Raw genomic sequence first — 15,840 nt, 5'->3', positions numbered from 1 at the left:
TTTTCTAGTAATTCTTCTTCGAATTGCAATCGGCACCTTATCCTGTAATATAGGTAGATTAATGCAAATTAAGTTTATTAATAAGAGAGCTTTGCTTTTTTAAATTTTAATTTAGAACTTTGCTTCTTTATATCTCGGCCAGTTTTGCCATTTTACAATGTTACTATTGTCATAGATTATAGATTTTATTTGCATTGTACATCCCAAACTCATATTTATAATTGTTATTTGTGAGGTATTTTTAAATCAGAACAAAGAGTGAAGCACAGTCACAGAGATTCTCACAAGAGAATATGTTGGAAATGAAATTTACAGCTTGGTGGTTGGGAGGAGAAAAAGTGGGAGAAAGACCTGGGAAGCGGTAAAAATGTAAAACAAGAAACCCCTCTGTATATCACCCTGACAAATAAAATTAAATTTAAAGAAATGCATTTGTACTAGTACCATCCCCAATAGTCACATTTCTTGGCATCCTTTATTTCATCATATGGATTCAGGTTATTCTGCTGCATCCTTTTCTTTCAGCAGGAAGGTTTCCTTTTAAGGAAGGTTTTCTTACAGGAAAAGTCTACTGATAATTAATCCAGATTTTATTTTGGGGGGAGTATCTTCTTATCTCCTTCAGTTTTATAGGTTTTTTTTTTTGATGTGTAAGTTTTGAAAGTCTCTTTTTCATTTGGTACTTTGATCCAACTACAGACGGCATCCAAAGTTTTGGACTAATTTTTAATTTTGGTGAGTATTCCTTCATATCCTGAACCCCTCCTTCCCTCTCTCCCCTTCCTCACTTCCTCCCTTTCTCTTCCTCCTTCCTCCCTCTTCCCTCTCTCACTTTAGGAATTTGTCTTTGCAAAGCTTCATTACAAATGTACACATGAATATCTTTTGGTTTATACCACTTTGAGTTCCTTCAGCTTCTTGGATATTCACATTAATACTTTTCATATTTGTGAGTTCTGACAATTTTTCTTATACATTATATTACTTTCTCTTTCTTTCTTTCTTTCTTTCTTTCTTTCTTTCTTTCTTTCTTTCTTTCTTTCTCTTTCTTTCTTTCTTTCCTTTTTTCCTAGAATTCTAATTATGCATACATTCATATAGTGTCCTACAGGTTTCTAATATTCTTTTCATTTTTCTTCCTTTTTCTTCTGTTCTCATGAGACATGATTTATTTTTGTATCTTCTTTTGCATAGTATCTATTAAGTTTTTTGTTCTCTTTTTCTTTAAAGTTACATTACCTTTTAAAGTCTTGTCTACTTCCAGTGTAAGAGATTAATTGCATGTTTTATGACACACACATAAAGTTCCACATCCCTAAGTTTACACTTAGGCTGTTGAAATTCTTTATTTTTTTTGTTTTTATAAACAAAACAAAAAATAAACTCATATCTAAGGATGTATCTGGAGTAGTATTTATGTTCTAAGTAACTAGACATTATTATTGTGTTGATCCATTATAATTTTCTATGTTTGCCACTTTGCCTATATTTCAGTTTTAAAAGGAGAGGTAGTCAAGATGCACTGTATTCATAAACTGCTTTGTTAAATGGTAACTCCTTTGTACAATTACTTAAAAAATAATAAACATGCAATTAAAACAGAATGGAAACTGAATGTGGTGGCTCATGCCTGTAATCCTAGCTATTCAGGAGGTTAAGCTTTGAGGATGGTGATTCAAAGACAGTCCAGGCACTAAAGACTGTGAAACTCAATTAGCCTCTAGAAAACTGGAAGTGGCACTGTGACTCAAGGGGTAAGATGGCAGCCTTGAGCTGAAGATCTCAGGGAGAGTGTCCATGCCCAGATTTCAAGCCCCATTATGACAAAAGAAATGGAGACAACTTACTGCCTTCCTCATATGGAGTTACTTTTATTAGCTTTTAGCTAATCATGCTTCTTTCATTTGAAAATGTGTATATTACTTATATACATATGATATATTATTCTTCCTTAATGAAATGTGGTATTCCAGATTACTTTGATCTTTTTCAAGTACTTGCTCTTTTTTCAAGTAGTGATATAATCTTCAGCAAGTTATGTACTTTTGGAGTTTGTTCTATAAAATGTGGAAATTTCTGTACATGAGAATTAATGAGAGCCCAGGTTGAATGATTGCTCGATATGGATAAACGACAGTTCTCCACTGTCCTTATAGTTCCATTCCCATCTGTTGTTCTTATGTATGGTGCTACAACCAGATAAAAGCCTCATCAAACCATAAACAAAAATGCACACAGGAAATCTGGAAAGTGTAGATCAAGTTGTTGTACATGTCAGTCAGTAGCTCTCTGTGTGACCATACAAGCCTGGAATTTGGATTAACCATTTCTAGTCTTGGTTATCAGGAAGACCAATTAAGGGAACATTTCAGTGACTCCAGGGTATATTTCTCTAAATGTGACTTCCCCTTACAACTGAAGCCATTGATTTTTATGGGTCCTGGAAATGAACTCCTGCAGTCAAAGAGCAACCTAGGTTGGTCTCTTGGTGCCGTAAGTGTCTGAGTTTTGCCAGAACCAGCTAATCATAAAACAATAACAAAGTAGTCCATTATATCCCGGAACCAAAGGTACAGGAAGTTCATGGGGGGGCACGATGGTCTAGGCCTGTCTATTTATATTATAAAGCTGCTTGGTTTTCTCTTTTATTGCACTGATCTTTTTAACCTTTATACTAATACAATACTGCTTTGACTGTTGTAGCTTTAGAACAAATCTCAAAGTCAATTTGGTTCTTTCACATTAGTATTTTCAAATAATTTTTCAAATCAGCTTGTCAATTCCTACAACACACAAAACAAAATCCCTGAAAAACCTGTTGGAAATTTTATTAAGAATATATTGAGGGGCCAGCATCGCAGCCTACTGGTAGAGTGCTAGCCCTGGGTTCGACTCCTCTGTATCACATACAAACTAAAACATGATGGATACATCATGAAGTTCAGTTCTTGAAATTTCTTTGGAGTTTTAAAAGATGAGTTATAAAATATTACCTCTTACCTCTGGAAGAATTTTTACTTTTTCTTTTATGACAATATATTTATTATCTTTAAGTAGTTGTGCAAAGGAATTTCTGTTCAATAAAGTGCTTTTTCTGAATACAACCTGGGTTGATTAATGTAACTGCTTTGAATTTTATTACCCATTCTGGAAGTCTTTGTGTATACAATTTATATGATTCAGATATTTAATTTTTTCACATCTACTCTGCTCTTAATATCTTTTTTTACATGTGTCATAATTACAGAAATCTAGACTGCTGTTTAATGGATTGTTTTGAAGCCTTCTTGAGTAAAGCTTTAAAAACCAGAGAGAATACTGTAATAGTCCATATGCTTTCTATATACAGATAAATATTCAAAAAAGGATACCGGCATTAAGAATCAAGTGAATTAGGGTTAGCATTTAAAAGTCATGGAAGCATTTATTATTTAAATAATATAAAGCTCAAAGAAAAATTATGCTAAGAATATGTCCACATTTGTTGTATTAGATAAAACAAAGATATTTTCCGTTGTTCTAACTTCTTAATTTTTTATGTTAAAAGCTGAAATGGTGGGCTGGGGGAGTTTGGCCTAGTGGTAGAGTGCTTGCCTAGCATGCATGAAGACCCTGGTTCGATTCATCAGTACCACATACATAGAAAAGCCAGAAATGGTGCTGTGGCACAAGTGGCATAGCTCTAGCCTTCAGAAAAAAAAAAAAGCCCAAGGACAGGGCTCAGCCCTGAGTTCAAGCCCCAGAACTGGTAAAAAAAATAAAAAGCTGAAATGGCTTTTGTCTTTTTGTTCTCATACCATGTGCCTATATTTATGTGGATCACTCCCATAGAAGAAGCCTTTTGCAATTACAACTGCCTCTGGCATAGGTCTTCCTCCTGAAGCTGCTAAATCTTTATGTGAGTTGCTTTGCATTAAGTCATACATTGCTTCTAGTGTTTGAATAGCTTAAGTTACTTCAGTCCATATATATACCCTAACCTCTGAATTCTAAGTTTATTGGAAATAAAAGAGCACATGCATATGTATACATGTATATACAGACATACATATATATACACAATACATGGATTATCAAAATCTTGATTAACTTTTGTTTACCTAAGCCAAGAACAACAGAAATGGGAAAATACACTATGGAAATAAATGCACCAAATATAGGAAACATTTTTCATATGTTAGCATCTTCTGTTTTTTAGTATAACAACTAAGTGCTTTGTGAAATAATACTTACCTCTTACAAAGTTAAAATAAAGTTCTTAGAAGGGAAGTATATAGGGCTGAGAATGTGGCTTAGTGGTAGAGTGCTTGCCTAACATACACAAAGCCTTGGGTTCAATTCCTCAGTGCCACATAAACAGGGAAAGACAGAAGTGGCGCTGTGGCTCAAATGGTAGAGCACTAACCTTGAGCAAAAGAAGCTCAGGGACAGCCCTGGACTTGAGGAACTGGCAAAAAAAAAAAAAAAAGAAAAGAAAGAAGGGAGGTATATATATTTTATTTTCTAAGAAGAAAAAAGTTTCACACATTCATTTGAAAAACTATTTTACAATGCAATTGTAAGTAAAATGTAATGATTACAAATGCAAAAGCATGAATGTTACCCATTCTGATCATGTCAGTGAAAGAGTGTTGAGAGGTGTGACCTTTACAAGTGAGTAGGTCAAGCCCTCATGAATGGATTCACATTACTGCAAGAACAGCTTTGTTATAAAAACAAGTTCAGACCCTTCTTGATGTCTCCTGACCTCTCTTTATCTTTCCTTCATGGAAAGATGAGTAAGAAGGAACTTGCCAGATGTTGGCATGTCAATCTTGGACTTCTAATTCCTAGAAACATGAGTCAATCTTTTTTAATATACATGCTCAGAGTCTAGCGTATTATTATAGTAGCATAGAATGGACTAAGAAAACTAAATCTAAAATACATTTCCTTTGCACCTGAAGTCTAACCATTATTAATTGATATTTTTTAAATTTTAGATAACATTTTACATCATCATCGGTGTCTAAGGTTATGTCTATAAATCAGAAACGTTCTTTTATGTAAGAAATTTTTATAAACCACAAGACATTCGGACTCATTTTTTAAATAAACTTCAACACATATTAATTTTTCATACATATAACATATGCAAGCAAATTGGAAGAAATAGGTACAGATCAGAATACATATGAAAAATAGATAGAGGACTTGTCAGATACTCTTTTTTTCTGCCAGTCCTGGAGCTTGAACTCAGGGCCTGAGCACTGTCCTTGGGCTTTTTCCTCAAGGTTAGTGCTCTGCCACTTGGCCACAGCACCACTTATGGCTTTTCTATTTATATGGTACCAAGGAACTGAACCCAGTCCATGCACGCTAGGCAAGCACTTCTATCACTAGGCCAAACTCCCAAACCCAAATACTCTTCATTAGAAATTTAAAAAGAATATTAACTCTAAAAATCGTCTTCATTTTACAGTGTCGACATTATTTGTATATATTTTTCTTGCTGATTTTATTTTTGCTTTTGGCAAATTAAAAAAATAAAATAAAACAAACTCAAGCAAACCAAAAATTACTGGTTTGAATTTTAAATGCATTTGTTAAATTAACTAAGACTTTCAAATTGGGGCCATATATCTACTGAAGAATTATACTTAGATGAAATAAGCTACTCATCTTAAAATCTTGCCATAAAGCCATGTGTATTTCACCTTATTCTAAAAGAAAAAAGGAAAAGAGAAAGAAAAGAATTAAAATAAAAGCCAGGGTTTTGTGAACTGGAAGTTAAATTCAATGCTAAACATGAACACTCTGGTTTATGATGAAATCTATTTACTAATTATATCCTATGCTTTTGCCAAAAGCATAGAAAGGTTAATTTTAGGCAAATGATTAATTTATTCCCAAAGATCAGTCACATACCATACTTTAAAAGTCTTTTTTATGTCCCTTATTCATTTCGTATTTTAATAATTTAAATTCAAATTATTATTGCCAAGATATTATAGGCAATTTTACATCTCATTAACCTTGCTTTGTTTTAATTATAAAGATCCTTTGTTAGATTCCTTTAAATGATCCAGTTTATAATTTCAGCCTGTTCTGGGGAGTACTTTAATTCAGCTGCATATTCATCAACTGTTTTTGTTCTGTTAATTGTAGACAACTGCACAATTGCTTTCCCCAGCTATGATTGATGAATTCTATTCTCCAGTGTAGCTGTTAAATAGGATAAACATTTATAACAATTTCCACTTAAAGATTTTTATCTTCATTCCCACAAGAACAAATTAAAGAGTGATGTTCTAACAGCCCAGGGAAAGTGAGTTGTTTTTTTAAAGAAATATTCTTAAACAACTGAAAACCTTAAAAAGTGTTATATGTCCATGCAAATAAGATAAAGGCATGTATAAAGTATCTAACTTGAGCACAGTAAGCATAACAAGCATCCACATATGTAGAGCCGTGTGTCCTTACTATAAGTAACTGAGTGCTTTTTTTCATGGGAACTCAGTTTCTCAGCTTTTAGTGTGTGTGTGCGTGTGTGTGTGTGTGTGTGTGTGTGTGTGTGTGTGTGTGTGTGTGTGTGTGTTCATACTGAGTTTAAACTCAGAAATCAGAGCTTGCAGGCAAGCATTCTATTCCTGAGCCATAGCCATAGCTTTGGCCTTTCTTTGTTGTTATTTTCTGGAGAGAGTAACATACTTTTTACCTTGGCTCTACAGAGTCTAAACATGTTGGCAGCTCCCATGTCATGATTTTCCATGAAGCCAGAAGAAGGACACTCTTGAAGTGAGATTGTTCTTACTTATATCTCCTTCATACTTGGATGCATGCACCATGCCTAGCTTATTTAGTGAGACTGAGAGTTCGCTACCTTTTTTCCTGGATTGAGAATGAACTGTGATCTTCCAGTTCTCTATCTCCCAAGAAGCTGGGCTTACATTCTTGTGTCACATTTCTGGCTCTTATAGTTCTAATTTGCTAAATTTAAATAATGACCTAAAATAATTAAAGTCAGAGAGACTCTGAATATGTATTTTATGTAACAGTGTTTTATATAAACATTTATATGAACATTATTTTATTCTTAAGTGTCAATAGCTGTCACAAATGTTATGTATGTAATTCTGAACCTTCAGTGAAACTGAAAAAGCCTAACAATATTTTATGCTACACTCTAAAATAAGTCATGTTTGTTTATTCATCCTGACACTATCAACTTCAGCAGGATCACTGCATCAGTATTGCTGTTCCAACCTTTTGCCCTTCAATCTATTCCCCACACTGTAGGTTGTCCTCAAACCTGAGGGTACTCAGATACCCTCAGCAGAGCTTACTAATAACCCTTTAATGGCATGATCTATGCCAATAACTCCTTTCATTATGCAGATGGGGGTTTGACTAGGTCTTTGAACTACACCCCTACTTATAATTTAATTGCTACCCAACACGTTCTTCACTGGCTATTTCCCAATCATGCCTTCTATGTGATGACTACTATTTGCTCCTACACCCCAAATTAGAAGAATATCTATCTTGTTCTTTTTTGCCAGTCCTAGGCTTGAGTTCTGGTTCTGAGCACTGTCCTTGGACTTTCTGAAGGGTAGAGCTCTATCACGAGTCTCAGCACCACTCCCCGCTTTTTTCTATGTATGTGGTATCGAGGAATCGAACCCGGGTCTGTGAACATACTAGGCAAGCACTCTACCACTAGACCAAACTCCTGGCTCTAACATGCTCTTTTTAATCCTTTTTTTTTATTACTGTTTTCTACACAGTAGGTGTTGAGCAGAAATTTCATCATGAGTCCTTGAATTTGTTCTGAAAAGTGACAGTGTATGATAGTTTTGCTTTTATTCTCAAATCATTTTTTAACAATTTTTTTAATGAGAGTGAGCAGATGTGAGGCTGAGTTCAATCGAAATTCAAGTCCTAGTACTAGCAAAAATCCACAAAAGAATTGGCCATTTGATATACTAAGTGAACGGAAAATTGTAAAACTTAATATAACTAAGACTTTGCTCTGTGTTTTAAATATCAACTCTTTAATCTAGTATCCCCTTTAGTCTAGTACGTTTACTGTTATCTAAACTGTCATCAATCCAAATTCTTTTAGCTATCATAGTCTTTCTTAAATATATAAAAACTCATACTGAACATTGTATTCTGGGTTGCAAATAGCATTTGTTTTGTACTGGTCTGTCTTTGTAAACAGAACAAACATAAATAAATAATCATAATGGGCTATAAAGCACAGGATGGTGAGAGCTTCTAATTTCAATTTTTTTAAAAACAATTATAAATAATGTCTATTTCCAACTTCTTACCTAATATGAAACAAACCCAAACTGTACAACTGAAAAACTAAATTGTAGAAAAGCTTAAAACCTCTTGAACTGGCAAATTTTCTACCACTTTTAATTTCTCTCCTTTTTTCTTTTTTCTCTTTATTTTCTTCCATTTCTAGGGTTTGAACTCAGGGTCTGCGTATGGTGCCGAAGCTTATTTTGCCAAAGGCTACTTAAGCAATAGCTTTGCTTCCAACTTTCTGGTGGTTGACTGGAGAAAAGATTTTCAAGTCTCATGGATTTTCCTACCTGGAATGACTTAAAACCAGGCCCTTCAGATCTCAGCCTCCATGAGTAGCTATGATAACAGCTCTAAGCCAGTGGAACACAGCAATGTCTATACTTTTAATTTTAGCGCCTAGAGACTGAATTTTCTTATCTTGAAAGGGTTAGTGATGATGCTGAATACTGGTGGATCACCCCTGTAATCCTAGCTACAAGGAGGCTGAGATTTGAGGATGATGGTTTGAAGCCAGCTGAGGTAGAAAAGTCTATGAGACTCTTATCTCCAATTAACCAGCAGAAAACTGGAAGCTAAGCTGTTGCTCAAAGAGGCAATGCTCTAGCCATCAGCAAAAAAGATTTAAGGATTGACCTCAGGCCCTGAGTTTAAGACCAATGACTGACAAAAAACGATGTGTGTATGGGGGGGGATAGTGATGACAATTTTATTCTTTCACTTACAGCTTTAATAAAAAATACCATGTATGTGACTCAAGAGCTGTTTCTAAAAGTGAAATGACTGGAGGTATTTTGCACTTTCAAAGTGACTTTATATAGATATCTACTACCAACTTTTATTACAATTAAGTTTTGTGAGAAAGTGAATATTATGCAAAATACTATTTATGTTATAGAAGTTTTCCCGGATCTTTTGTGTTACAGAAAGTGAATAACGTATTCTAAATGGTAGATAAATACTACTACGACTAATAAAGACACAAGTTTTTATGTGGTAACAAAATGGAGAATATGCAGTCGGATGATATGACATAAAATCAGAAGTTATTTCTCAGTATGCAGTGGAATAATGTGGGAAAACAGAAAAACATTGAAAGACATGTAAATTAATTTTTAAAAACTGTATTAACATCTAACATATATGCTATTTCTTCATAGAATATTATATCATGAAATCCCCTTCGAAGAAAAAGATAAATTTTAGAGACATTATTATTTCCTTATCAATCTAATTAAATCTGATTGCAAATAAAAAATAGATAATAACAAAAGCTCAGAAATCATTTTATATGGAACACCCTATACTTCAGAGGAAATTGAAATTGTAAAGGATGCAGGCATTAGGCTAATGGACATTATACATGCACAATGTGCACAAAGACACATCTGTCCAGTTGTGTACAAAGACACATCTGTCCAGTTGTCTTAACTTGTCACAAGGCATGGCAATACCCATAGTTAACTCTTTTTCTCAAAGTGATAAATACAAAAATGGTTTCAAACATAATTTTATTTATGGCATTAGTGACAATGGTGCTGATAAATTCCTAACCCAAATGTTATGATTTCTGTATTGAACATGCTTCACATTTTCAGTTAGATACTGAGTGCGTGACATATTCTTGTCATGATGGGAAGCTGAGGGCTAAATGCTGAGCATATTCTGAAAACAGATGGGACGGCAGATGGGACTGCACACTGGGTTCACTTGATCTGTGTCTAACAACTTCACTGTTCAGTATATATGCCTTTTTCTCAAAGAATAATATAAAGTTTACTATTTTGAATTTTGTTGATAAAGGCTTTCATACCTATATGTTATTTAACTAAAACATGTTTGTTTACACATTTTTAGGACAGATGGTACAAAATAGCAGTTGCCCAGTGGAATAAAATGCACACTTAGTTATCTAAAAATTGTAAAATTTATTACCTTCCTTCATTGATGAGTTCAATAAATGCAAGTCCTGCATTCTTCTGAATAGAATTTTGCCATTCCTAAAAGGGAAAAACAAAGCGAGTATAACATAAAAGTGCATGTAAATTAATGTGAACATGTAAAATATAATTTAAGGATCCTGTCATTGTCAATAGATTCTAGATTATTTTGATTATAAATGTCTTTACAAGAACTGAAATAAATGTTTTATAAGAAATGAAACTTTAAAAAAACAGCCCTGTTTCGTTTAGCCTAGAAGGCTTGTTGTAAGTTCCCAGATTTCAAGCTTGATACAAACTGAAATGGAAAACGAGATCACAAATACAGAGGTATTGCTGCACAATTTACCCTTTCAGAAATGATGAATGCACAGAACTACGTAGGGTAGAAAGCTTCAGCTCCTAATGGAGATTTATTTGATTAAAATTGGGAACATAAAGTTGGAAATACAATCTATATACTGAGATTGACTGGGACATTCAGTAGTTATACATACATTCCTAAGTATTGAAATCTATATAGGAAAAAAGTTACACCTAAAGTCTTTAAAAACATATAAAAATATAGAAAACTGAAAATGCTGCTAAATATAAAAGTCTTCATGTGCTAATTTAGGACATATCTGTAAATCTGGCAGTCTTAGGGGGTCAGAGTCATCATATGAACAAAAATGTCATGCAATATTTTGGATTAGGGAAACATAATTTTGTACTTCTCTTATAGAATATTGAGCATACAATTTAAACATTGTTTTATTTGCTGATTCTAATAATGTAAACCTTCCTCATTTTAAGTATAGCTGGCACATATATTTTTAAATAAATAAAATGCTAATTACATAAAAGTGGTCAGCTGCCTTGTGGATGAATTAGCTTCACAGAAAACAGTCTTCGTGTCAATTCTCCGCTTTACTAAAGAGTCGCTGGTACTATAGCTTGAATCCAGGGCCTGGGCACTGTTTCTGAGCCTCTCAGAGGTCAAAGCTAGTACTCTACCACTTGAGCCACAGCGCCACTACCATCTTTCTCTGTTTATGTGCTACTGAGGAATCAAACCAGGGCATGAAGAATGCTAGGCAAGTACTCTACCACTGAGCCACATTACCTGTTTGTTTCTGTTTTAAATGATCAAATATAATTGAATGTACTGCTTTTTTATCCCTATAAAAGAACAAACTAACTTTTTCTCTGTGACGATATAAAAGAATATCACTAATCATCAAAAGGTAAGTTTTTCTAAGGTACAGAAAATATTTTCTGTTCTCATGTGTCCCAGCAAGAAGATGAAGAGTCATCTGTCTACATTGTTCTCTGTCTCCTTAGAATAAAACTTAAAAATAAGGTAACCAGTTTTTCCATTATAGAAGCATAAGACTAGATAAATCTTAAGCATTTTACTTATGTGTCAGCAAACGTAGCTTATTCCTTACATACTATATGTGCACGTTATGTGCTTATGGAAGAGACATTTTTACTCATCTTTGATGATAATAAAGCTAAAGGCAATAAAAAATGTAAGTTTCACAGTAGTGACACAGTACTGCAGGTTTTCCATAGTGACACTACCATAGTATAAAGCAATTTAAGACGTTTACTGACACTGATCGAAAATATAAATTCTTGAATATAGAATTTAGGAAATATTGCATTTTCTACTATCTTTTGTTCCCTTAGCTTTCATTAGATACTAACTTGTCACCCATGAATACTAGTTTGTTTGCCATATGTGCTATGGGTGATATATGAATGTTATACACTGGGAATACAAGAGTTGTTTAGCAAGGTATAGCCCGTGTAAAAGCAATCAGTTAAAGTTCAGAAAAGGTACTATGTTATCTCTCATCTCTTTTGCTGTCCCTTGGTTATCTCATATTGTTACAGTATCTCACTTTGTTACCTGATATATGGGATATATTTGTATTTGGTTATTTGAAATTGGATAGGGAAGGGGGGAAAACAAGATGAGTGGTGGGGGTGGAGGGGAGGGAAATGGGGACCAAGACATGTGAAAGGGTATCAATGTATGAGAATTAATGCACCTTCTACCTCGCAAATATTATGTAAACCTTCTATTAATTACAATAAAAATATATGAAAAAATTTAGTTTTTGAGGTTTGCAATTTTTTTATCAAGTATATGTTCTAATCCACATAATTTTAATTTAACAAATTCTTGTCTATGAACTCCATTAACAGCTGTTAGCTATATTTGTAAGCTCTCAACGTGTATTTTCAAAAGAAAGAAGATTTAATGTTTTTAGTTTCCAAATTTGGATGTAAGCTGTCAATTCCCAGAAGGTGATAAAAATCACTCTCAGGACATTCATAATCTTCTTCCTCTAGCTGAGGAGAAAGGAGAGTCTCAAAATAGTAAATACCATAAGAATAATATGACAGAAAAATATTTTGTGTTTATGGTTGGTGGCATTCTTACAAATGTGCTAAAGCTTCCCTTTCATCCCACTGTATCCCAAGGTGTTGCTAGGACAAATATTGGGGTGATAATTGGTAAGCTACACAGGTAACTAATAAAACTTGATTATTAAACAAAGTTTTGAGCAATTTTCTGAGATTTTGCATAAAATATTTTGTCAGCTCTAATTGCAGTGGTGACATTTAATGAAATGGATCTCTTGAAGCCAAGGAGAAAACATGAATTTATAGCTTTCAATTTTTAAACATACTTAGTGTGATAGAAAATAAAAATAAAGGGCCAGGAACATGGTTTGGTAGTAGTGTGTTCACCTAGCATGCATGAAACCCTAGGTTCGATTCCTCGGTACCACATACACAGAAAAAGCCAGAAGTGGTACTATGATTCAAGTTGCAGAGCACTAGTCTTGAACTAAATGGGTCCAAGGATATTGCCCTGGCCTAGAGTTCAAGCCCCAGGACTGGCAAAAATAAAAAATAGAAATAAAACATGTATGTGTCTTAGAAAACACTGGGATTACATGATATTTGCCAGATAGAAGGTGCAATAATTCACATATATTGATACCCTTTCACATGTCTTGGTCCCCATTACTAACCCTTTTATTAATTACAATTAAAAAAAAACCAGGGGCCAGGAGTTTGGCCTAGTGGTTAAAGTGCTTGCCTAGCATGCATGAAGACCCGGGTTTGATTCCTCGGGACCACATACATAGAAAAAAGCCGGAAGTAGTGCTGAGGCTCAAGTGGTAGAGCTCTAGCCTTGAGAAAGTCCAAGGACAGTGCTCAGGCCCTGAGCTCAAGCCCAGGACTGGCAAAAAACAAAACCAAAAAACAAAAAACAACAAAAAAAGAAAACACTGGGATTAGACATGGTTTATAAAGTATTTCAACAAATGTATCAACTTCATAATTATGGGGAAAATATCTTCAAATATGATTTTTCCAAGTCATTCATGACTATCTTTTGCCATTTGAGAATAAAGGACACAAAATGCACCCCAACAGGCATGCTGTCCCCACTCCTACGGATGAAGAAAATGAAAAATCTAGGAAAAGGTGTAAATCAACATTGGCATCGCATCTTTGGGGAGAACCACATATGTTTATTCAATTTCACATATAAATGCCTGCCCAGGACTGTCAAATCTTTAAACAGTTTTGTCACATTTTTTAAAAAACAATTCTGCATGGATGCATAAAATTTCCTGAAGATGAAGGACTTTTTCAGGGAACTGGATCTCATGTTAAGGACCCTTTGAAACTAAACACTTTGAAGACAAATAAGTTCCAGAAGGATGCCAATGAAATCCCCATGTTCTCTTCAAAATCACTTTATGGTGGTTAGATGACCTAGGAGAAATCTCAGACCCCGAACATAAATCTTTTCCATCAGTTTCTCCACATCTATGTCAGTTCAACGCACACTTTTTATTCTTTCCTTTTGTATAATTCAGTAAAACAATTGCTATTCTCAGAGATCCATTGCATCTTAAATTTTGAGACTATGGAAAATATAAAAGAAAAATGAAGGGATAAATTTGGATTTAAGATCTGAAATTCTACAACTAATTTCAAATTTCCTATATTTTAATGTATACTTATCAGTAACTATCATTGAGACATCATATGTCCTTAAAATTTTCAAAGTGAATGTTCAAATAACTGTCACACTTATAAATCTGTACAGTAAGTTACTATTTTTGACAGCTTCTCTAACTATGTATATAATAATATATTGTATGTATATACATATTAGAAATTACATACAATGAATTATTACAGGAGTTCCTTATTTTTTATTAAAAATAATGATAGAAATGATGAAAATAAATCAAAGAAATATTTTATTTGTGGCGCGGGGACTGCATATTGACGCCAAAACTACATGGGCGGGGCAACACACAAAAAGCAAAACTAAGTTTTTAAAAGCTTTCCAAATTTGTGGCTTTTTTTTTGTGGGTCATGGGGCTTGAACTTGGCCTGGGCGCTGTCCCTAAGCTCTTCAGCTCAAGATTATCATCCTACCCCTTGTGCCACAGCAACACTTCCCATTTTCTAGAGGTTAATTGGAAATAGGAGTCTCAAGTCCTTTAGTTCCCAGGCTGGCTTTATACCTTGATCCTCAGATCTCAGCCTCATGAGTAGCTAGGATTACAGGCGTGAGCCACCACACCCAGTGTGACTTTAAAATTAAACAAATAATATTTTAAATTAGAAAGATGCAAGCTATTTGTCACATTTATGTACAAATTTAGAATTTAATTTGTTTGAAGCACTTCAGTTCTTAAAGTATAATATAGAATATAAACCTAGGTTTAAAATATAAACAAATCAAAATCCTATACTTGTCCATAATCAATAAAACAATGATTTTGTTTCTCTAGCTTTTAATCACTTGTCATAAAATATTTTTATATTTTGTTTAATGGAAGTTCACTAAAACCTGTTAAATGAGCAGAGTGATAGTTCAGTTTTTTTTAATAATCCAATTCATATTTATAGGAGGTACAAGAAAGCCTTGCCAGAAATTGTTGGCAATTATTAAGCTACCGTACAAGTTTAATCTTAAAACAGACACAATATTTTTCAACATGGTAATTTTGAAGACTTTTTGCATAGTCACATGTTGTGACTAACATCTACACTTACATGAATATTCCATAACAAAACAGATTATAAAAAGCATACTATTTTCAAGATTGCCTAGTAACAACTATGATGTTTGCCGGTTTGTTCATTCTCACACATCAAACTGAAACACTCTCTCTCTCTCTCTCTCTCTCTCTCTCTCTCTCTCTCTCTCTCTCTCTCTCTCTCTCTCTCTCTCACACACACACACACACACACACACACACACACACAATCTCCATTCTTTTGGACAGGATACTCAAGGCCTATCACTGGCTAAGCAACAGCTCTACCACTTGAGCAACTTTGCCAATCTAGTCTGCATTTATAACGTATTTTCATTTTCTCCTGGAACCTAGGTTTGAATGCGAAGCCTATGTTTTCATTCTGCATTTGCTCTTGGCTGGTGTTCTACAATTTGCGCTATACCTTAAGGTTGATACTTTAACTAATTCAATGGTGATACAGACTCTAGGACTTTTATTTTTTTTCTTTTTTCTGTTTCCTTTTCTTTTCTTTCTTTTCTTTCTTTCTTTTTTTT

At 34.0% G+C, this 15,840-nt stretch overlaps 1 protein-coding gene across 7 annotated transcripts in view; it reads right to left on the bottom strand.

Moving 5' to 3' along the window:
* Nbea (neurobeachin) overlaps positions 1 to 15,840 on the bottom strand; it is a 496,782-nt gene that overhangs the window by 262,222 nt on the left and 218,720 nt on the right. For 6 of the 7 annotated variants that reach the window (XM_090342258.1, XM_090342251.1, XM_090342252.1 and 3 more), the window contains one exon: positions 10,231 to 10,295. In XM_090342258.1, the coding sequence (XP_090198384.1) occupies positions 10,231 to 10,295 (65 nt within the window). Of the gene's footprint in view, positions 1 to 4,233; positions 4,254 to 10,230; positions 10,296 to 15,840 lie in introns of those variants that run through there. The other variant, XM_090342257.1, reaches the window with a different exon arrangement.

The sequence above is a fragment of the Megascapheus bottae genome, chromosome 11, assembly GCF_031878675.1.
Source record: "Megascapheus bottae isolate mThoBot1 chromosome 11, mThoBot2.hap1, whole genome shotgun sequence".
Lineage (NCBI taxonomy): Eukaryota > Metazoa > Chordata > Mammalia > Rodentia > Geomyidae > Megascapheus > Megascapheus bottae.
Note: the sequence above shows the minus strand (reverse complement) of the source record. Positions and strands in the feature narration are given on the sequence as shown.